General features: G+C 43.0%; 1 protein-coding gene across 3 annotated transcripts in view; it reads right to left on the bottom strand.

The window, feature by feature from the left end:
* TANC2 (tetratricopeptide repeat, ankyrin repeat and coiled-coil containing 2) overlaps window positions 1-23,672 on the bottom strand; it is a 199,768-nt gene that overhangs the window by 33,528 nt on the left and 142,568 nt on the right. For all 3 annotated transcript variants that reach the window (XM_083708920.1, XM_083708922.1, XM_083708921.1), the window contains 9 exons: window positions 23,177-23,366; window positions 16,972-17,235; window positions 11,212-11,337; window positions 9,954-10,235; window positions 8,998-9,131; window positions 7,082-7,313; window positions 6,794-6,960; window positions 4,230-4,837; window positions 453-561 (listed from right to left, as the gene is read on the bottom strand). In XM_083708920.1, coding sequence (XP_083565046.1) covers window positions 453-561; window positions 4,230-4,837; window positions 6,794-6,960; window positions 7,082-7,313; window positions 8,998-9,131; window positions 9,954-10,235; window positions 11,212-11,337; window positions 16,972-17,235; window positions 23,177-23,366 — 2,112 coding nt within the window. The remainder of the gene's footprint in view (window positions 1-452; window positions 562-4,229; window positions 4,838-6,793; window positions 6,961-7,081; window positions 7,314-8,997; window positions 9,132-9,953; window positions 10,236-11,211; window positions 11,338-16,971; window positions 17,236-23,176; window positions 23,367-23,672) is intronic.

Below are 23,672 nucleotides of genomic sequence, written 5' to 3'. Positions count from 1 at the left end.
CAGGCCAAATTCAGTTCCCTTTGGGGGCACCAATGTCTTCCTCCTGCCAGCTGCTTACCCTAAGATCTAAGGAAGAGAGAGACCTTTTTTCTTATTTACCCTCCTCTCTCCCAAAACTGGAAAGAAAAGGATGAAGAGGTCCATGAAACTGAATGAAGAACCTTTCTTTCTCCTCCTCTTGCTCACCCTTGGTCACCTTCTGCTGTATCAGCTGTCTGGTAGCAGCAGAAAATCATGGACGGCTGTTGTGAGGCAGCATCCTCACATAACTAATTCCTCCTGTTTTAAGGATACCTGAGGACAGGGCCTTGGCCTTCACCACAATTTGTGGCTGACCAGGCTAGGTCCTAGTGAGGATCTCAGAAGCTTAACATTCTTCACGTACTCTGAAAACACCAGTACCACACCATTCAAATCCAAGGTGAACATACCACTGCACAATTTTTTGCTACCTTAAAGATGTGTGCTTTGAGAATATGATGGCCCAGCTCAATAGTCTGCTGTCTGTTGAGTTTTCCCTCTTGACGGGAAAACCAGAAGGCGAGCAACGTATGGCCACTCCTAGGCAAAAGAGAAAAGAAGAAACATGGTGGAAGTTAGAATTCTAACTCCAATGTATCTTTTGACAGTTAGCACTCAGATTGTGAAATGAAGGAGATAAACCTTTTCTCCCTCCTCCTGATAACCCTTGTTAGTTGTACTCTGATGCACATCAGGATCACGTTGTCCTTAATTGTTCATCAGCTTTGATCAAACCTTTGCTGAACTACTAGCACTGTAGCTCATTCCTCTCTCTAGGAGAACTAACATAGAGGAAAGATATTAGAAGCAAAGATCTTTCAAAGTCTGAGGTGACCCCTTCTTGTAGGAAACTACACTTAATGACGGATTCTATTCTGAGTGAGTACTTTTAATAGAACAGCAGGATATAAACAGACTAATAATAATAATAATAATAATAATAATTCTTACCCACTGCAGTGGGCAATACCTATTTCCTGGAGCTGGAAGTAGTAGCGGTTTATTTCTGTATGTGCCCTATTGAAGAAGGGGAACTTAGTGACTATAAAATCCATCTAGTTCACCCCTTTGAAGAGCTCAACCAATGAAATCAAGGCAAGTGCCACAAGAATCTATTTTTAAGATAGCAGACAGAATCAATCAACCACCACTACTCATGCTTCCAGGCTGGGACTTGCGTTTAAAGCTGCAGTGACCGGCTATTATATTATTATTATTATTATTATTATTATTATTATTATTATTATTATTATTATTAAAATTTCTATACCACCCTTCATCTGAGGATCACAGGGCAGTTTACAGTATGCCTTCTTAACTTTATAATTTTTGGCTACCTGAAACCAAAGAAGTCTCATAATTTAATATTTCTGTTAAGATTATCAGAGATTATATGGTTAAATAACAACAATCCTTGTAAATCATAATCATAAGGCTTTTAATATAGGCTTACAAACATGATGCAAAAGGAAAAAGGCATGGAAGAGAAAGGCAAGCATTGCAGCAGCTGTTGCTTCAATAGCCAGTGAATGGGGCCAGATTGGTCTCATTCTTGTCACAAAGTTCTTCCAGTGAGGCTGGGTGCAGCCTCCCAGGGGCCCTTGGAGTTGCCGATGGCGGTAAAAGGCCAGGGAATGCTTCCCTTTGGTTCTGCAGTCATAGAGCAGGTGGAGGTTGAAGCAGAGCATTTTTCTTTTCTTGCAAGGGGAGAGGAAGCAAACTTATGAATCTATCTTATTGATAGAACTTTAAAGATACTTCACTACGGAGGAGTCATGTCTACTTCAGACGTGGCTGAGACCATGGGAGTGTTGGGAAGAAGCTTGTCCAGTAAACTGGTTTGAACTGAGGTCAATGCAGGCACAAAAACCATGCAGATGTCCCATTCAAGGTCAGGAACCACTGGACAGCAAAGGCAGTCACAGACAGGACTTTCAGCACCCTGGACAGATCATAGATGACTTGTTCAGACAAGTGCTTAGTCCCTATGGAGCCCTTATATACCCCCTGTGCCTGACTATTCCCCAACCCGCCCCCAAAGCTCTGTTCCTTTGCTGAGGAGTTTTGACCCTTGGACATGCAGTTCTCTGGCCCAGAGCCTCGCACTCCATTGCCTTTCTGCTCTTTCTGAGTAGACACACTGCTCCATTAGCAAGTGGGCTCTGTGGAGAATGAAGTCACTAATAACAAGTGGAATCCAGTTCAGAAGCAGCAGTTTTTGGAAGGCTGCAAAAGATGGTTTTATTAATGCAACCTAAAATCATATTCAGGGTTTTTTTTGCAGCTGAAAACTCACTGCTGACTCCTATTTGGCTTACGGTTGACTACAGTCTCCAGATCCCTTTCACATCAACTACTGTCAAGCCAGGTGGCCCCCATCTTATACCTGTGCATTCGATTAGTTATGTTGTTTTGGCTAAATGCATAACTTTGCATTTGTCTATGTTGATTTCATTTTGCCAATTTTGGCCCAGTTTCCCATTCTATGGAGGTCATTTTGAATTCTCTTCCTGTCTTTCAAAGTGTTAGCTCCCCCCTACAAGTTTTCTTCCATATGTAAAGCCCTCCAGATCTACGTTCAACTGCTCTCGAGACAATAAACATTTGGCTCTACCATTTTTTCAAGATGGTTCTTGAGCTTTCAAGATTTTAAGAACAGGGTATTTTAAGAACCTTCTAGCTTTGTTCAAGCTCCTGAAGGAGTTTTATATTCTGAAACGTTTTGAGCTACAATAAAGAGTTGTGCATGAGCGAATACCAGAGCCTGTTCTCCTTTTTGTTCTGTAAAGATTACAACAGCAAAATGTACATAAAACTCTTTGAACTCTTTGACTCGGCTTAATCATTATTAAGCAGAGTCAAAGTAAATTCTAACATCAAGTTAAATGTGGAGGTATTGACCTAAAAATAAATACAACGAATAATCACTAAGCATCTTGGCACGTGATTATCTTCCTTAGTCGCATCCAAAGAAACACAAAGGTGTATGCCCTCAAAGATCACCAACCTTTTGATGTTCCTTCACAGACTTCCATACATAGAGAGAGTGATCAGATAATGATTATCTTAGTGTTGTTGTTGTTGCTATTTACTGAATATAGATACCACTCTTCAAAGACCCACATTGGCTCCCAGTACGTTTCCGAGCACAATGCAAAGTGTTGGTGCTGACCTTTAAAGCCCTAAACGGCCTCGGCCCAGTATGCCTGAAGGAGTGTCCGCACCCCCATCGTTCTGCCTGGACACCGAGGTCCAGTGCCGAGGGCCTTCTGGTGGTTCCCTCACTGCGAGAAGCAAAGTTACAGGGAACCAGGCAGAGTGGCACCCGCCCTGTGGAACGGCCTCCAACCAGATAATAAATAATAATAATAATAATAATAATAATAATAATAATAATAATAATAATAATAATTTATTTATATCCCACCCTCCCCAGCCAGAGCTGGGCTCAGGGTGGCTAACACCGGTAAAATTACAATAAAAACATAAAGGGGGGGGGAGGGAGAAACCAGTTTAAAATACAGGTTAAAATACAATTTAAAATGCAGCTTCATTTTAATAGTAGCTCATAGATCAAAACCATAAGGGGAGGGAAACATAAGGGTCAGACTGAGTCCAAACCAAAGGCCAGGCAGAACAGCTCTGTCTTGCAGGCCCAGCGGAAAGATGTCAAGTCCCGCGGGGCCCTAGTCTCTTGTGACAGAGTTCCACCAAGTTAGGGCCAGTACTGAAAAGGCCCTGGCCCTATTTGAGACGTCAAAGAAATAAACAACTATCTGATGTTAGAAGATATCAGTTTTTAATGACTGATGTTTTAATGTATTTTTAACCTCTTGTTGGAAGCCACCCAGAGTGGCTGGGGAAACCCAGCCAGATGAGCGGGGTTTAAGTAATAAATTGTTGTTGTTGTTCATAAATTGTTGCTGTTGTTGTTACTACTACTACTACTACTACTACTACTACTCCTCTATACCTGCAGGCCTCAGGGCGGTTCACAGAATAAAATCAGAATATAAAACCACAAAATACATAATCAAAATGAAAACAACATCAACCCAATAACACACACACCCGGTTGGTTCTCTTCCTATTGTAAATGGACCATCTTTTTTAGCCGCATCTCAATAACACTACACAGTGGTATATTAATGAAAAATGAAGTGATCTCATATCTGTCTTCTCCTGCCACAAGGTGATGGGTTACTTACCTAGGGTCACAGAGGAACTTGGTTTTTTCTCCTTCTTCTCTCCAGATCAGCCACTCTCGAAAAGATGGATGGACAAACATTCGGGTCATATCTCTGCGCTTGATAAGGAACATGGAGAGATTCTCCATCCTTTGCTGAAAGTCCTCCCACTCCAAGGAACCTTCAATGTTTCCTGCATTGATGGCCTGGAAAATATGCTCATCGGTCAAGGGGTGCAGAGATGCCACAGCCACGTTTAAGAGTGGCATCACCCGGTCAAAGGAAGACTGTGTTGGAAACTTCATATTGCACTGAAGCAGGTACACCTCCGAAAGGGAGACGGGGACTACCTTATAGCTAGAGCTTTTTAACACCAAATAGCCCTTCTCTATTAGATCAAATGTGAGCTTAAGGTACAAGTAGGATCCTTGACTCAGGGTTTTGAGATGAGAACTAAGTTTGCCAAAGGTTGTATTGTCCATTTTGCCATTAAGAGAGATGTTATTCTGTATCTCAGAGCTGCTATGTATTCGGTGTAGGATGTAGGCTTGGAGATCCTGATCTATAGCTTCATTCTCTTCCAGTCTGTCCAGGAATATCCTATGGAAGGGTAATAACTTAATTATTTCCTATAAGAAGAAAAAAAGAATAAAGTAAATAATGGAGAAGTTAAAAATGGGAGAAATACAATCAGTCTACCGCTGGAAGTATAAATATTGGCACACATAGTTATGAGTTATAGGCCAAACGTGCTGTCATACTGGCTCCAAATGAGGTTACACCACTTGTTAAACCTGGGTGGTACAGTTAAACTGACTCTGAAATAAACACAAAGCTAAGTTTCCAAACTGCCTTTCAAAACCACAACCAAGAGAGCAAAGGGACAATGGAATCAGCCGTTTCTACAGATTTGTTTCTGGTCTGTCATTGCCCTTTATATACTGACCTAGGGTGCTTCTACACTAGAAGCTTAGTGTGAAACTGTCATGTTTTGTTTGTTCACTTTTTTATGGAGCACCTATGTTACGCCATCATTATCATTCTGTATTTTCAGCATGGTTCATTGGTCTTCTTTTCAGAAGCCAGAAGTCTGATTCCCCAGCAGAAGAGCCCAAGAGAAGAATGATCTCCAAAGGTGTAGATGTCTTTAATACTACTCTTCCATCTTTTTAAAAGAACAGGATTTTGATGTGCACAGCAATGGATAGAAAAGAGGATCCCACTCAGGGAGGAAGGATGGGATATAAATTTAAATAGTAATAATAAATAAAAATTGATTTTCTCCTTGGAATGAGGCTGGAATCAGCACTTTTAAAGCAAAAATGGAACAACACATTGGGTGGAGTCCAAGGTATGGGAACCAAGTGAAAGGCAATAGGGTTGTGCTTATGTTTTCCACTCTTCCACACTTGCTTTCACCTGTTTTTCTGCCATAACAATGTGAGAACCTTGGCTGAAAGGAAAGGTGTCAAGTGTTCAGCGCTATTCTAAGCCAGTGTTAGAATCAACTAATAAATGTTTTTGTTTCTCAAGTTTTGAAGATTACAGGTGGTTCTCACTGAGAAAACTGTATTCCCCTAAGTTACACATTCCATTTGCAAGTCCAGTGCTCCAGCACTTTTTAAAAACTCAAGCAGATGTTCTAGCAATGTGTTCTATTAATATTTTATGCCCCTGATAGCCATATGAATGTCTTTTATCCTCCTTTGTACTTGAACTCTTCTATCGCCTTTTCCATCCTATTTACGCATGTTATGTTGTCTATAAATATTCACACCACTATAAATTTACTAGTCTCAAAGGTGACAGTGTACTTTCGTTAAAAACTAATTTTTAAAAAATGAAGAGGGGGAAAAAATCTGCTGCTGCTGCTGAAAAAGTCATTTTTTAAAAGAAGCCAAACCATTCATCAGTAAACCAGCAGGTGGGTAGATGTACTTTCATTATCCAAATGTAGCAGCTGAAAATGACTGACTGCCATTATTGTTTTGGTCTTGGGAACAATTCAGAGAATCATAGGATTAACCACAATGTCAAGGGGGGGGGGATTTACTCCTTTTTAATATATCAATCTTCTCCATTGCATTCAATGTACTCTTGAAAGCTGGAGGAGTTTCAAAAGCAGTTCATGTAGAGGCACAATGTGAAAAGACCGGAAGTCCTGCTGGGTGCACCTAACTGTGGCCTTGCCTTCTTAAAATACTGATTGGAAACATCATCTTCTTTTGAACTGTAACAGTTTTCATTTCCTAAGAAGTCAACAGTTCAGCTTTAGTAAGTGAACTAATTCTATTTGCAGCTGTAGACAATGAAGGTGGCTGCCTACCTTCTCTTTTAGTTAGAAATTGTGAGGGTAATATTGAACAAGACAGCTACCTTAATACTGTAAGGTTGCAGTGGTTAATAAACATTTGTGCGTCCTAAATTTCCTCCCAACCAGTGCATATGCCTTGCAAACTGTGCATAAATCGTCTGTTTCCAAACAGATAACCCCATCACAGCATAGGCCACGTAAGGTGTCTGCTCCCATTCAGAGAAAAGCAATTATCATAACAGAACAGTGGAAAAACTAGTCCCCAACCTACCTGTAGACTTGTTCTGACTGTCACAATCAGCTTCAGCCAGGATGGAAATTTCCCTATCATTTTGCTGAGGAATGATACTATTGTATCCCCGTAGTCAGGTTTGTGAAATTCAGCTTCATTTAACCCATCAATTAATATGATGAAATCTTCATCGGGGATCTTTCGTTCTGAGAGTTTGGGAATAGGGAGGTGGGAGAAAGATATGGACAGAAAGGTTCAGCTTATGCTTTTAAAATGATGTCGCAGTCGTGTGTAGTGCTATCAAGGTAAACTCATGCTTTTCACTACCTTTATGAAGGCTTTCCAAGGGCTCCAGAACTCCTCTCCGGAAAGAAGCTAAGGGATCCTGAACACAGGACCGCAAGCTGAGCATGCTCTGTAGATGGGGCTCCCGTAACAGCTGCTCTCTGTAGGCAGCGAACTGTGGGGAGCGGCAGAGCAAGGCTGCCACGTTGTGTACAAATTCTGGCACAAGGCAGGTGTAGGCATTATCAGCCTGGCAGTAGTGGTATGCAACAACCTGCAAAAGGGGAATCAAACATCAGTTTCTCAGCAGACAGACGTTAAAAAATAGCCACATTTGCCTGCTAGTTTCCCTCACTCTAACAAGGAGGAGGATCCTGTGCTAAATGTCTTTGACATGAGGGGCGGAGTGACTAGGTTCACACCTAGACCATATATTTAAAGTACTTTAATGGTCATGGCTTCCCCCATAGGATCTGAGGAACTGTACTTTATTAAGGGTACTTGTAGCTCGGGGGGGGGGGGCGGTGTCTCCTAACTCTTCCTTTACAAGGACTGCAGGAAACTGTTTCCCCCACCCTTGAGAAAGGTGCCCCCTTTTTTACAGGCATTAGCTGCAGAAGGGACTTCTCCCACATTCCACTAATGCTTGCAAAAGGAAACTTTCTTTCTCCCCTCCCCATCGCATGAGAGGTGCAGTTTGCAAGCGTGGTGGAAGAAGTCTCTCTCGCACTTGAGACCTGTAAAAACCGGGAATGTTTGCACTGGCTATGGGAGTCTTTTTCCAGTAAGGAAGAAGTGTGCACAGTCAAACCGAGCAGGCTTTAGTGCCCCCCACTAAACCCTGCTTTGGCTGAAAACACCTATTCATGCAGCCAAGGCAGAGTTGAATTCTGCCTCCCTGTCCACAAGCTGGCATCAGTTAGCTGATGTCAGCTAAGTGACAAGTGGGTATAGTAAATGCCCTTGCAGGCCAAATTGGAACACCTGGTGGACCAAGGTTTGCTTGGGGGCTGGAGGTTTGCCACCTTGGGTCTATCTGTTGGATCAGTGTTTCCCAAACTTGTGTCTCCAGCTGGTTTTGGACTACAACTCCCATCATCCATAGCTAGCAGGACCAATGGTTAGGGATGATGGGAACTGTAGTCCAAAAACAGCTGGAGACTCAAGTTTGGGAAACACCCGGTTATATAATGGTTTGACACAGTTGTGTATTTTTAATTCTTTTCCCTCCCACAAAACCGAACAGTGGTAATTTAACTTAGCAATACTTCCACACAGTGACTTCATTGTTCAGAACAAACCAGCCAACCATTAAAGAAAGGGAGTATTTGCAAGTATCTTCATAGTATCACATTGCAGGAAAGACTTCCCACTCAACACTGGTGAAGAAATAACCCCAAGAGGTGGAAGAGATCTTCTGACATTAGTGGAACCTCTGTGCAAGCAGAAGGAATATTTGGGAATTTTAGCATGGCCATAGTGTAATAAAGGGACGCGGGTAGCGCTGTGGGTTAAACCACTGAGCCTAGGACTTGCCGATCAGAAGGTCGGCGTTCGAATCCCCGTGACGGGGTGAGCTCCTGTTGTTCAGTCCCTGCTCCTGCCAACCTAGCAGTTCGAAATCAAAGTGCAAGTAGATAAATAGGTACCGCTCTGGCGGGAAGGTAAATGGCGTTTCTGTGCGCTGCTCTGGTTCGCCAGAAGTGGCTTAGTCATGCTGGCCACATGACCCGGAAGCTGTACACCGGCTCCCTCAGCCAATAAAGCGAGATGAGCACCGCAACCCCAGAGTCGGCCACAACTGGACCTAATGGTCAGAGGACCCTTTTACCTTATAGCATAATAAATAGTTGTTAAGTATCTGTAGCAGGACTTAAAGCACACTATTCCTTTCCCTTGGTTTGCTTCATCCATATGAAAGAAAAACAGAATGAAAAATTTGGGTGGGGAAGTAATACCTGGGCAGCAAGCCTCCTCATAGCCTCCTCCTGACGTCTGCGCATTTCTGGGGTTCCAGGGCAGCTTCCACTTGTGATGGAAGAGTGAGCAGAAGGTGGTTGAGTGAGGGGGAGCTCTCTGTTTGCATCAACATCTGCAATGCAGGAAAGGCAGAAAGAAGGACTTAGACTGGAAAGAGTGAGAAGCAAGCAAATCACATCTATGCACCCTAGAAAGACAGCTCGATTTCCCTTACACAAGCCAACATTTGTAAACAGCAGGTCATGGAAAACAGGAGTCAAATAAAGGAATGTAGGAGTGGGCAGCTGGACATTAAGGCAATGCAGCCAAAATGGCACCATATAAAACTAGAATAGCCTGCAAGGCAGGCACAGCCTACAGTCCCCAGAATGAAATTACCACAGTACCTCTCCACCACCAATAAAAGCATTTTTCTATTAGGCTTTTTATGTCACCCTGAAGGCTCTTGATGCATAAGTACTACCAAACCTATTCAAAGCTTTGTGCATTAAATAAACCCAAGCTGACATATATTCCTGGCCACTAAAAATAGCTTTCCAAAACATCCTCTGGCTTGAACTCAGTATGATTTCCAGAGGAAGAAGTCTTAATTGTGGAGAAGTCACTAAGAACTCTTTGTATCTGTCCTCATTGTAAAGATTGGCACCCAAATGTTTCAGTATATAGGCAGATAGCACTCTTATCTGAGCTGTAGTAAGTGGAAAGACAAGTCTAGATTCAATGGAAATAAAAGCTGAATTTCTAGCAATTCCAAGCTCTTATAGTATATGACTGGAAAATGAATAGTTCAGAATCCCTATAATTTCTCACTCTTACAAATGCAAGGCACTGTCCCAACCTGCTTGCGTACAGGACATAGGAGCACATCTCCATTAGGTAATATGTAACCTAAGCACACAACAGATTTATCCAGTTAGTACATCTCTTCACTTACGTTTTGGGGATGCATGGGGGCTGTCAGAAGCAATCTGCCTCATGCGTGTGCCATGGCAGCTCAGCGCAACCAGTCTGGAGATGATTGCTGTCTTGCCAAAGCCTATATTTCCAACGATCACCACACCTCTGTTCACACTGGCGTCAGCACTCTGCAACTGTACATCTATCTCCTGGAACACCCAGTCCCGGCCAACAAATACGGATTCTGTGGTGATGCTGGGCACCTCAAAAAGCAGCGGTTTCAGAGAGATGTCAGGAGGTCTGTAAGGTGCAAAGCGTACTGCAAAGGGGGGAAAAACACGTGTACAATTCAGGAACTATAATTAGTTATGGTTAAGGAAGCGCCGAGTGCCACCTTCTAATCCTGAACAATGGTGAGCTTTTCAAGGGATCCATTTGAATTTAGGTATCATTGGCTACTATAGCACTGCTCTGTTCAAATGCAGAAAAGTTGGAAAATTTCAGAAAAGGTGGAAGGAAATACAATTCGATGGGAAGGGATTTTTTTGGGGGGGGATCCCCCAACGGCCTCATACCACCTTCACTTTTGAACACTGACTATAAAAACAGGTGTGGGTGGATTTCCCTTCCTCTATTTTGGATATTCTGATCTGTCTTTCAATAGTTATGGAGCTTTTAACTGTTTTTAAGATTCTGTCACTATGGAAGGACATTGCAGATACAAAGGCCCACCTACCACCCCACATACATTTGAAAAGGTTTCTCTCCCTGCCTCTTTTAAAAATATATAAAGTAATCTTTCTTAATATACAGTCTTTTTTGCCATAGCTGGGGAATCCCCCAGTACTTATAAGCTCTCATACTGTATGTGCATAGCACCATTTATACTGTCCTTTTAGTGGCCAAAAGGGTGGTAAATATTTTTTATTTAAATCCTACTACTTTAAAGCAGGATTTCCCAAACGTGGGTCTTCAGCTGGTTTTTTGTTTGTTTTGTTTTTTGGTGTGTGTGTGTTTTGGACTACAACTCCCATCATCCCTAGCCAGCAGGTCAGGGATGATGGGAATTGTAGTCCAAAAACAAATGGAGACTCAAGTTTGGGAAACCCTGCTTTAAAGCAACTCCAATTATGTTTTGGATAGCTCAGGATAACTTACTGTAGCGCAGCCAGATATAGCCCAGACTACACTAGGCTCCTTCTCAGAATGTGGACACCTTCAGTAGGCATCTGTACTAGGGTGGTAGCTGCTAAAGACCCCGGGATATGTCACAGCTGCACACACATAATGCTTACCTCTTAGGTCCTGTTGTGTGCGAGCACCAGCCATACTCTGACGAGGCATCCGGAGTGATGTTCGTAGGGGAGCATGCCTCTGTTCATCTAGATAAGCTAGATCTTCTAAATGGGCTGAGCTTGTGGCTGCCAATGAATAGAATGCTTGATGAGACACACTTTTGGGATTGGTATTAAGACATTATAGTAAATATACAGCACTCGTCATTCAATACATATTGAAGGGTGACGGGAAAAGGCACCATATTCAAAAGTGCAGTGTTTTGTCTTCAAAAGGAAGAATCAGAGGCATACCGAAAGTGCGCTGGAGATTCTTCTTCCTTAACCTGCGGTTTGAACTTTCATATATGCCAGGCCCACAAACGTGGGCATGCTTTGCCCAAAACTGTTGGGTGGTCCAACCTCCAGGGCCTGGCAGGTTTAATTTGGCTTACAGGTTGGAGGGTCTCCACCCCTGGTGTACAGCATCTGAGCTGTGCTCATTGGATCAAAGCAAATAATTCATGCTTTTTAACACAGGACCAAAGAAAAGTCAACAAAAACTCTTCATCAGATATGTTGGTCATGCTTATTAGAATGTTAAAGGTAAAGGTACCCCTGCCCGTACAGGCCAGTCGTGACCGACTCTAGGGTTGCGCGCTCATCTCGCTCAAGAGGCCAGGAGCCGGCACCATCCGAAGACACTTCCAGGTCACATGGCCAGTGTGACGAAGCTGCAACTGGCGAGCCAGCACCAGTGCCGCACACGGAAACGCTGTTTACCTTCCAGCTATAAAGCGGTACCTATTTATCTACTTGCACTTAGGGGTGCTTTCGAACTGCTAGGTGGGCAGGAGCTGGGACCGAACGACGGCAGCTCACCCCGCCGCGGGGATTCGAACCGCCGACCTTACGATCAGCAAGTCCTAGGCACTGAGGTTTTACCCACAGCGCCACCCGCGTCCCACTATTAGAATGTTAGTATCTATTAATTTAGAAAAAGATAGAAATGTAAACCTGCAGGTTTCTAAAGACTGTAGAGAAAGATTCCTTAAATTAATTATGTTAACTTCCCTAAGCAAAATGACCTAAAAGTAGCCACTTGTTTATTTCTTTGGTAGTTCCAAAAGAATATATATCATGTCAGGTACTATATCTAGAGTTCATACAGGGTTGGACCTTCCTTTCCTGGGATTTGTTTATAAGTATATTGGAGCCTGAAACCTTGCGGTAAATAGATTCCCAACTCTCTCAGTGACCCTTTTGCAGTTTGATGAGGCAAACACTTCATTGCCATGAATACTTCCATCCGGCTATAAAATGCCTTCATGTCACCTAATGGTAGGTGTATGCAATGCCTGAAAATAGATGCATTTCAACCCTGATAACTAGGTGGAGGCAACTCTTTGTTCATAAGGCTAAAATATATGTTACAGAGAAACCACAGGTCAAAAATACCTTCTCACCCATAAACCACAGCCTGGAGCAAGTAATTATTTCTCCACCTGGCCAACTTCAAAGGGCTGTTGTGAGAATAAAATGATATAGCAGCATACTGTAATGTACCTTTAGCCTGATTAGTTCTTTAGAAGGCTTACATAGAAAACAATGATGTTGTACACTGTAAATATTCTCAGCTGAAATTAAGGAATGCTGAACGGCTTTAGTTACTAACAATGCAAAATACTTAAGGCCCAATGCACACAAAAATCACTCAATCTATATTTTCCTTTTACTCAGCCCACAAAAGAGAACTGCAAGAGAGGTATTCAGATTGCGTGGAACAGGAAAAAGAAAACCGATACAGAATGTATATGTAATTTTAAGTATAATATACAACCACACAAAGCAAAAGGCGTCACTTGCATTTGCATTTTGTAAAATACTTTGAGTTTTTATTGAACGAATAAATACAATAAACAAATTGCTTAAATGCTTTTAAAATGTTGTTTTGAACAGTTCCACAGTAAAAATAAAATTAAATTGATGAAGTATTATTTCAACAGAAAGGTGGAGAATATATGGAGAACAGTTATGGTCAAAGGAGAGAAAAATGACTTCTTTGTCCTAAGAAGCATGCCAAAGATTTCTATAGATATGAGGCTATTTTGGGCAATGAAGATGACTGATTTATACAGCATAATTGGTGTGCATGTTGCTTTGCTGAGTTACAAGAGGCGATGTCCTTTTGCCAAAGGGATATAATCTATAATTAGACACAATGGAGACAACAAGGGAAGGAGAGGGAAGTGGAGGCAGGCAGAGGAAAACAGGAAAAGAATATGTGCTACTTCAGTTAAAGATACTTAGGCTTAGGTACAGTAAGGCACAAGAACTAGGAGAGTGGCCTTGATCACACAATGTGAAACTGGCTGCTGCTTCGCTCCTCTCTCTCCCTGCTGCTGTGCTAGGAAGAGCTAAGCCAGGAGCTTAACATTACAAGCAAATCCGGGCTTGGGACTTGTCTCTCCCCAACAAACCACAAATGGCAAGCCATGAACAAAGCTTGGTTACAGATCATGGCTTGTCTGGAGTGAGACAAATCACAAGCCCCGTTTCAGACATCACGCTAAGCCAAATCACTTAGCTCCTGATAGTGAAGGAGGCAGAGGAGGAAGGGATCAGCCAGGTGGCCAGAATTTTCTTGTTCAAGGTAAGCCAGTTTAACTCAGCATTACATGCAAACCAGGCTACTGTGTCAAAGGCTTCACAAAAAAGTAGATTTTGAGGGGGTCATTGAAAGAAGTAAGGTGCTCTGGGAGGAAGTTTAGCAAGAGAGGAAAGGGGGGCTGGAACTGTTTAAGGGAGCAGGAGATGTTCAGACAGCTGAGGGTGGCAAAGACTGGAGAAATGAAAGTTATCATGATCTAGACACCAGTATAGCCTACAATCTTAAACCTTTTACTGCCCGCCCCCCCCCATTTATATTAGCCAATGCCTTGCGGTCTAGGATCCATTGGAGTTTGGAGGGGGGCTGCTGAGATAAACATTTTATTTCATTGATATCATGACTTTTCCCCACGAAATCATACCATATCCAAGCCTGCTCAACTCTAGCAAGACTTCTGGATCATGTGTCTTCAGGTCATGCTCTCAGATTTAGTTTCCAGGTAACACTTAATCGCAAGTTATTGCAAAAGAAAAAGAGAAGCAGAGCTTGTGATAAAACTTTCCAAGAGTGAAGGAAATATAGCTTAACTAGGATTAAAGTCAGTTCTTGGTATGAGCTTTCGTGTGCATGCACACTTCTTCAGATCTGAAGAAGTGTGCATGCACACGAAAGCTCATACCAAGAACTGACTTAGTTGGTCTTTAAGGTGCTACTGGAAGGAATTTTTTTTGTTTTGACTATGGCAGACCAACACGGCTACCTATCTGTAACTAGGATTAAAGGTACTTAATGATTCTATAAAGCCCCTGTGATATAAACTAGGGATGGGCAAACTTCCCTCAGTTCAGGTTGGAAATGAGTCACCAGCTATTTTAAATTGACTTTTAATGTACTATATCAGATTGGTTCAAAATCCCACCTATCTTTTGTCCTAAGCCCCGAATATTAATTTCAGCTCCAAAATAAGTGCACCCTGCCCCAAAGGGGGATGTTTAAGACTCACAGACAAGGTGAGCAAGTCTAGTGATGCTCTCAAACTTCGAGGGGGGAAAAGCTATGCAGCCTTTAGGTTTGTTTAACCATGTAAGTTCTAGGAAGCTTCCTAACTCAAGCAACCAATAGCATTTGCAAATAATTTTATTACAGGCTTTGCTAGCTTCCCCTAGCTCAGTGATTCCCAAACATTTCCTCCATGGACCACTTGAAAATTGCTGAGGGTCCTGGCAGACCATTTAGTAGTTTTTTCTGCCTGTTTTAGTAATTGTAGTGCACTAGATGCTGTATGAAGGGACGTGGGTGGCGCTGTGGGTTAAACCACAGAGCCTAGGACTTGCCGATCAGAAGGTCGGCGGTTTGAATCCCCGCAACTGGGTGAGCTCCCGTTGCTCGGTCCCTGCTCCTGCCAACCTAGCAGTTCAAAAGCACGCCAAGTGCAAGTAGATAAATAGGTACCACTCCAGCGGGAAGGTAAACAGCGTTTCCATGCGCTGCTCTGCTTCACCAGAAGCGGCTTAGTCATGCTGGCCACATGAACCGGAAGCTGTACAGCCAATAAAGCAAGATGAGCGCCGCAACCCCAGAGTCGGTCACAACTGGACCTAATGGTCAGGGGTCCGTTTACCTTTACCTTAGATGCTGTATGATCTTTAATTGTCCTTTTTATCAATACACTGTGGACCATTTGAATGAAATTTGTAGACCACTGGTGGTCCGTGGACCACAGTTTGGGAACCCCTACACTAGCTTATGTTTTCACCTCTCCTTTATAATGAAACAAAAGACTTTTCTCCAGTGCCTCTGCGTCCAGCACTGAGACATCGGGGAAGAAACGTCCCCCACCCATGTGCAGAATTTCATTTCTCGGCTGTAGGCAAATTATGAGGGAAACAACGTTTGATGGGCATCTCTCCCAAGCATACAAGCTCAGCAAATCTGTGTCCCAAACCAGTATCTATTAGTTTCTGCAATATCACTGATATAAACCTTTTGTGGTTCTCCGGGTACCACTTGAGGTCTGTTACTACAAGCATCAACCATTTTGTGTGTGGGTTCTGTTCCCGGCTCCCGTGTGCATCTGCTGAATGCGCATAAGTGTGCCCTGCCCCCATTGCACCACCACCCCGGTTCTACCCTCTTCCGGGTCCAAAAGGACCCACGTCTCAGCAATCATACATCAATTGGACTGTTGAGAGTTCCATTCTTCCCGTGCTACAGATGTGTGGGATTGTTACATATCACATGTCTGTTTACATTCCAGCACTGATTATTGGAGTCTTGTATAGCTATTGTTTTTGCAGTTCTCTTTGCAGAGAGAGAAGCCATGTTTTTCTTTGTTCTGTTACGTTTGATTTAATTTGCAATAAATTAGGCTTAGGTGTTACTCCTCAAGGCTGAGCTTCTGTTTGGACTCTGCTAGTCGTGTGCTCATGTCTTTGGGACATGACGGAACCGGAGTGATGAATCCCAGGCAATACTTCATAGGGAGGAGGCACCAGCTTTGGCGTTATCACCCAACATGGACGCGCCTAAAATGGTCGCTGCCTGCATGTGAAATTCTAGGGAGTCACTCATCAATCTAAGACTGGCGACTACCCAATAGAAATGTTTGACTTAGAGCTAGTTGGAAGTAAGGCAGACCCAGACTGGATTAAAGTTGTTCCTAGAAGTAGGGGAAATGATTAGAGTTCGTAGTTTTGCAAACAGTGGCCTTGTACAGTCTTATTTTGGCTCCCCTCCACTACCAATTCCACTACTTGGCTCACGCAGCACCACTCTTTAGCAGCTTTTCATTAATCTCTCATTAGTACATTTAGAAGTTTATGTGATTTAATTAAATATGAGGGTTAAATTGAACAAAGAGCAAGTGACATTGTGCAAGTACTTCTGAAACTATTAGGAGTGGAGATGTTGCTTTGTGTAATCCTTCAGCAAGTTTCTCATGGCCAAGGACACAACTGAGGTAGAGATAGGCAGGATCCATGGGACACAAAACTAGAAGACACTGGATAACTTGAAATGTAAAGTTAGTGTGGGATGTTATTTCAGAAATAATATTTTAAACACCTGAAGCATTCACACATTTTTTTACAGGGGTGATAAAAATGTAAGTAACGAGTTTCTGGCTCACCATTAATTACAATTTACCTTAGCACTTAATGAGAATTTCTTACCTGCTACGGAGTTTGGGCGAGGCATAAGGTAGAGAGGAATGGATTGTACTGACTGGGATAAAACAGTCTCTAAGTTCCTTTCAGGGATCTTGTTCAAACTGTATGTAGAGGCCGTCATGTTTTCATCCACTCGATATAAACAAGAGTCTATGCTGGATTTTTGAGACTGCCAAGGTTTCAAGTTTCCTCCAGATCCCAATTCTTTACTGCTTTCCCCTCCATACTTAGCACGATCCATATTTTCAGAATAGCTTGTCAGTGTTGCTGTAACAAACAGAGAACATGAATAACAAAGGAGGCAGTTAATTCAAGTTAATTCAAGATGAAGGAAAGGATTGCCATGGTTCAACCATGTCTATTTCTTCAGCAGCCTTATAAGAGTATGAATGCAGCCATTACACTTTCTGGTCTGCTACCCCACTGCTGATCTGTATACTATCCACTCCTGTCTGCTGTGGGGCAAGCCTAGATCTCTGGTGAGCGATGGGACGAACAGTGTTAAGGCTAGAGCAGGGAGGTGGTGCTGCAGAACCTTCAGGCACAAATTTTAGGTGTGGTCTCTCAGTTACCATTCTGACAACCCTAACATAATTTTGCACTGCATTCAGATACCAAAAAGTGAACTGTAAATTCATAGACTATGGAATCCAAATTGGTCCGCACAACAAAATGTTGCAGTTAAGTCACTCTCTCCCAGATATATGCCCTTCCAACCTGCAATATGGACAATTATTTGTACCTGCTCTGGATTTTGCAAAAAAAAAAAAAAAAAAAAAACTAAATGAAAAAGACCAGGATCTTTCCTGATACCTTTCGGGTTTTATTTGTTTTGTTTTCTGCAAACCTTGAAGTTCAGTCTGCTGATACCTGCCCCTTCCTCTTATGCATGAGTGTTTGTCTACTGTGGCTAGGCAAGCATATATATTTTCCTTTGACAATCAGAAAGAGAATATAAGATGACAAATGGCAACTATTCTGCCACATAAATGCAAGTTTTGGAATTACAGGGGAGATGAATATGCAAATATACATTTGCAGTTTGAAAAATATAACAACACAAATGGTATTTAAGGAAACATGAAGGTCACAAAGGCCAAACTGTTAGTTGCTGGAGTTCATCATTAAGCAGAAGTTTTGCTCTTACAACATAATATATACAGGAGCCCTGACTTTTCTTCTCAGCTGTTCTGTTCATCAATCTGTTCATTGCTACAGTGAACTCAAGATGACGGCTACTTCCCACTTCTCTGTCATTCTCTCACATTACCTCCAACGGGGTTAATTTAGCTATCATTCAAACAGGACACAATCACTGGGTGGAACTCAACACTGCACTAAGGCAATTTGTTCCGCCAGGGCAAGCATTTCAGCTTGCTAGATTAAAAGATCCCCACTTTCCCGACTCCCCAAAACCAATTTTGGGGGGCAAGCAGGGGAAGAGAGAGAATCCCCATTGTGCAAAGAGGAGCCTTTGCACAGGGATTTTGCTGACAGGACTCATTGGTTGACTGCCAGCCACTGGCTCTGGGCTTCTGTGTATGCAGGCATTGTATCACCCAGCCCTGAAATGTGAAATTTGGAGTCTGTTCTCTGCTGTTTAGATTTCAATCTGAGGCAAAGGAGAATTCTACACTTCACAGCCCTCAAGCTATGTCCCTGCCACCCCCAATGCATATGATCGTCCAAGCCTCCTTCTTTTCCATCCACTTACTTGGCTGCTCCTGCTGCTTTGGCTGAAAGAAGGAGTGAGGAAATAAGTGACAGACATTTCTCTCGACTCTCCATCTTCCCAGCACATTGTACTTCTCTGTGTGCTTGCACCCAGCACATTGCATAGCAGTGCAGCAGGCACCAGAGCTGGAGATTGGGGTGAAGGGTGGGAAGAGGCTTGCTATTGCCTCCACTGCACTGGATCTAGCAGACAGGCACATGGGTGGCGTCATGCATTGGAAAAACATGGGTGAATGAGAGCAAGCGAGGAAGACGTTTGTGGGGTGGAAGGGGAACAGATGGAGGTGGGATTGGAGCCCACTGCACTGTCAAAGACATTGTGGATTGTGCATGCTGAGGTCCAGTTTGGCTAGCAACTGGCCAAGGAATAAACAAACCAATTACCTAAGCCCAATTATGAGCTTGACCAGAGTAACTTCCCCCCACCCTACACAAATCTGGTCACCTAGATTTTTCTAGATCTTTTTAGTGTATACACCACCGTATGAAATTATCTTAGCAAGCTATAAACAAAGGCAGCCCAACTTTTCATACCAGGTGGGCCGCAAGAGTACTCTGACATGGAACCCACAGGCCGCACAATTTGACACTCCACGCCCCACCCTTTCAAAAGAGAGGCTCTGGCAGGGCCCTAGAGCCCTCCCACCACTTCCCAAATTTGGGAATGCACTAATTATGCTTTGGAAGGAGGAAGGAGGACTCTACAACCCTACCAGAGCTTTGCTTTAGAAAGGAAGTGTGAGGGCTGGGGAGCAGGCATCCAATGCAGAAAGAATGTAGTGGTCAAGGGAGCGGTGGACTCAAACAGGCTGAAAATCTCTGCTTTATGGGTTATGAGAGAGGCAGAGAGAAACTGCAATTGAAGTGAGCGGTGGACTCAAACAGGCTGAAAATCTCTGCTTTATGGGTTATGAGAGAGGCAGAGAGAAACTGCAATTGAAGTGAGATAATATGCAGACTCAACATGGACCGACAAATGTAAGAACAATAAACTTAGTTTGCAACAAATTTCCTTTGAGGCTTCTATTGCTTCCATTAGTAATCTTTATTATGAGTTTGGCTGCCTTGATTAGCGCAAATGGACCTATTGTTAAACCAATGGGTAGCCAGGGACTTCCCCTCCCATGCCTTTGAAATAAGGCACCCATCAGAGTTTTGAGGAAGGACAGGATGAACACTAGAAGCAGATGGGGAGAGAGATGCTGAGGTCAGACAGATCTGGACACAGATGGAGGTAGACAGGCAGGCAGATGTGAGTTCAACTGCACTGACTTCTGCTGGGGAGCTGCCTTGGGTCACCAGTTTTACTGCCTATTTTTGAAATCTATTTCCTTTTACTATGCTTGTAAATAAAACAGATACTTCAGTGACAACTTAAGTATGTAGCGTACTTTCATTCAAAGGAAACTAAATCCCATAGTACAGTTCCCTGGATTTCTCATACTTGAGAAAGTATAGAGTGCTTAACCCTAGCGTCAGAAGTAGAGCAATGTTTCTTTCAGGAGAAACTGTGATGTGATGTGATTTAGCCAATATGTAGAAAATTGCCGCAGCACTTCTAGCAGAATCAGGGTATCCCACTAGGAGATGAAGATGACTTAAAGCAACCCTGAAGGCTGCCCAGGAATAGGTGAAAGCCTTGCTTGGTCAGCAGCTAAAGGGATAAAAGCTGACCTAAAAGCCCAGCTGCACAGATCCCATCTGAGTCTGGTTAAGATATTCCACAAGATGTATGAGTATCTAATGAGCTTGGACTGGAGTACTACAGTCAGACGCTGAAAATAAGCAGGCTTCATCTACCTTCTGACCTTCCAATGCAAACTAGAGCAAAAAGCTATATGAATAGCTGCTGACTAGTGAAAGTGCAACCTATTCTAATAGTGGCTTGAAGGAGATTTAGTTGTAGCCATTGGTGAGGGGGAAACCCTTAAACTTTTTCACCTTGTGTGAAAGCCTCATGTAAAGGCCTTGGTGGGATGGATCAAATCTCTTACAGTAGGATTGTGTGAAAGCCTCGTGTAAAGGCCTTGGTGGGATGGATCAAATCTCTTACAGTAGGATTGTGTGAAAGCCTCGTGTAAAGGCCTTGGTGGGATGGATCAAATCTCTTACAGTAGGATTAATTCAGAAGCCTGTGGAAGCCAGACAGTCTGAGAAGCATATCTGCCTCATATTAAGACCATGCTCAGTAAAATGGAGATGACAGAAAGAAGCAGAAACTACTGGCAGAGGTTAATGGCTCAACCTCTCAAGTCCAGCAAGAGATGAAGACTTCATCCCAGATGAAGACTTCAGGGCTTTTGATCAAAGGTTTGGATCAAACCACCGGACAGAGTGGGCCAGGAACCAGAGCAGGAATGACAGGAGGAAGAAAGAAAAGGACGACTCTCTGAGAGAAGTTGCAGCGGATTTGGAGAGACTTATGAGCCAGACCTACCAAGATGCCACTGAAGCAAAACAGATCACTGAACGAGCATTTGATTAGAATTTTCACGTGATCCTCATGGAAATGAACCAAGCAGTGAATATTTCTGCAAGAACAGACTCCTCTGGTGCAGCCTCTGGTTAAAGAAATGTGGTTCATCAAAGGAATGGTGTTGGGTGAGCACAAACCTCTCTTTTTTCTCATTTGAAACAAATATACTACAAACTTGTTTGCTATTTTAGAATTTACTTTTGGACACACGCGGCTCTTAATCCATCTTGCACTGAAAAGGGTAACTCTAATCTGTTTTCTAGCCACACTTGTATCAACCTTTTTGCCTTTCATTATTTCAAACAAGAAATTCTAACAATTTATAATGGGGAAGTATATATTAGAATTATTTTGATAACTTTTCTACTGCAGAGAATAGAGTAAGAGCTGAGAGGTAAATGTCTTACACAAAGAAATTGGCAGCTAAAACTTTTATTACTAAGGCAACAGAAAATGTTGAATATGACAAGATAGTGCTATACTGATACACATAAACCTGTATTCTTTCCCATGTCAAAACTCCATCTTTTAAAAAGCTGGTTAAGTATTTTAATGATTAGGGGAACAGAGGAGTGACAGGACAAGTTAAGGCAATTCTAACTTCTACTTGAAAGAATTACGAAGAGCTATGGCTCTCTTCCTCCAGCACTACAAAATACACACCTTCCACATTACTTCATAAACTGTGTTGTAGAAAGCTGTTGAGATCATTTCTGTCAGATAACCAAGAGGCAGACATTTGCCAGTCCCTGAGTTGATAAGATTGCGCTCCAGTGGAAGTCTCTCTGGTACCACATCAATAGCTTCACTAGCGGGTACTATTGAGAGGTAACACAGATTATATCTACTCTCTCAGTTCTGATTTTCCTGAACACTCTGGGAATCAGGGTTACTGCAGATGGAAGCAAATTTCTGAGCCAAGGTGACAACAGCAGTTAGGTCCCCTTTGCACCTTGGCACAAGGACCTGGAGAAGCTTTGCACTTTGTTGCTAACAGGAGAAACAAAACAGTACTGTGATAGGGATTCTGCAGTTGATCATGACTCTGTGGAATACATTTATTTTGAGAGACTGTTTCTCTTGATCCAAGCTCTGCAAGTTAACTGGAGGGCTCATCTACTGAGCATCCCATGGATATAAAAGGTAAAGGTAAAGGTACCCCTGCCCGTACGGGCCAGTCTTGACAGACTCTGGGGTTGTGCGCCCATCTCACTTAAGAGGCCAGGGGCCAGCGCTGTCCAGAGACACTTCCGGGTCACGTGGCCAACGTGACATCGCTGCTCTGGCGAGCCAGAGCTGCACACGGAAACGCCGTTTACCTTCCCGCTAGTAAGCGGTCCCTATTTATCTACTTGCACCCGGGGGTGCTTTCGAACTGCTAGGTTGGCAGGCGCTGGAACCGAGCAACGGGAGCTCACCCCGCCGCGGGGATTCGAACCGCCGACCTTTCGATCGGCAAGCCCTAGGCGCTGAGGCTTTTACCCACAGTGCCACCCGCGTCCTATCCCATGGATATACTCTACCCCAAAGAAAGGTTAGAATGACAAAGAGTCTTGTTGCACCTTAAAGACTAATGAATTATTATGGCATATGCTTTTAATCAACTGAAGTCCACTTCACCCAATGAATGAAATAATATCCTCAGGGTATGTGTGTGGGTGTGGGTGTGTGGGTGTGTGTAAGTGGTCCATAGTGGGATCAAATGGCAATGAAATGCAAAAAGTACAATCTACAACCATTAAATTGACGTTTAGCTGTATGCAAAATAAGCACAGTGACCATTCATAACAGCAGCACTTTGTATTAATACAATCATCCTCTCATTACTGAGTTAATCCTGTAGTAGGAAAGGAAAGTATTGTTTCTTTTCATGCCTGAGCAAATAGAATCAGTAAGTTTTAATTCAGCAGTTTCATGCCAATTCTTCATGTCACCAACATTCTATTAAACATGATTCCAAGACACATAGCATTACTGGTGCCCATGAACATGACTCACCTATTATGCCGCTGTCTCTGCTCTCAAGAGTAGAAGTGGGGCTGGTGACAGCTCCATAAGTGCAGTCTTTTGCTATAACATCCTTGGTGCTAGTTTGAGGGAGGGTGGAGCAGGGACTACTGGCAGGTGGTGAAGCAGTGCTACTGGTCAGCGTGGAACAAGGACTTATTCGTTGGGACACTGCTGAGGTCTGCAAAATTGGAAATGGGAACAATTCACTCATTGCAATCTATTCGTATAGAATTCAAACGCTGAACTCTGGCTCATACTTCAGCATCTATATAGTATAACAACAAATATACTGTATTTTTTGCTCTATAAGATGCACCAGACCATAAGATGCACCTAGTTTTTGGAAGAGGAAAACAAGAAAAAAAAAATTCTGAATCCCAGAAGCCAGAACAGCAAGAGGGATCTGGCTTCTGGGATAGCCTCTTGCTGTCCTGGCTTATGGGATAGCCGCGCGCAGCCTCTCCCGGGCAGCGGGAGGAAGGCT

This window comes from Podarcis gaigeae (assembly GCF_964106915.1).
Source record: "Podarcis gaigeae genome assembly, chromosome: 13".
NCBI classification, from domain to species: Eukaryota; Metazoa; Chordata; class Lepidosauria; order Squamata; family Lacertidae; genus Podarcis; species Podarcis gaigeae.
The sequence above is the reverse complement of the archived record's forward strand: the minus strand, read 5'-3'. Positions and strand labels throughout refer to the sequence as shown.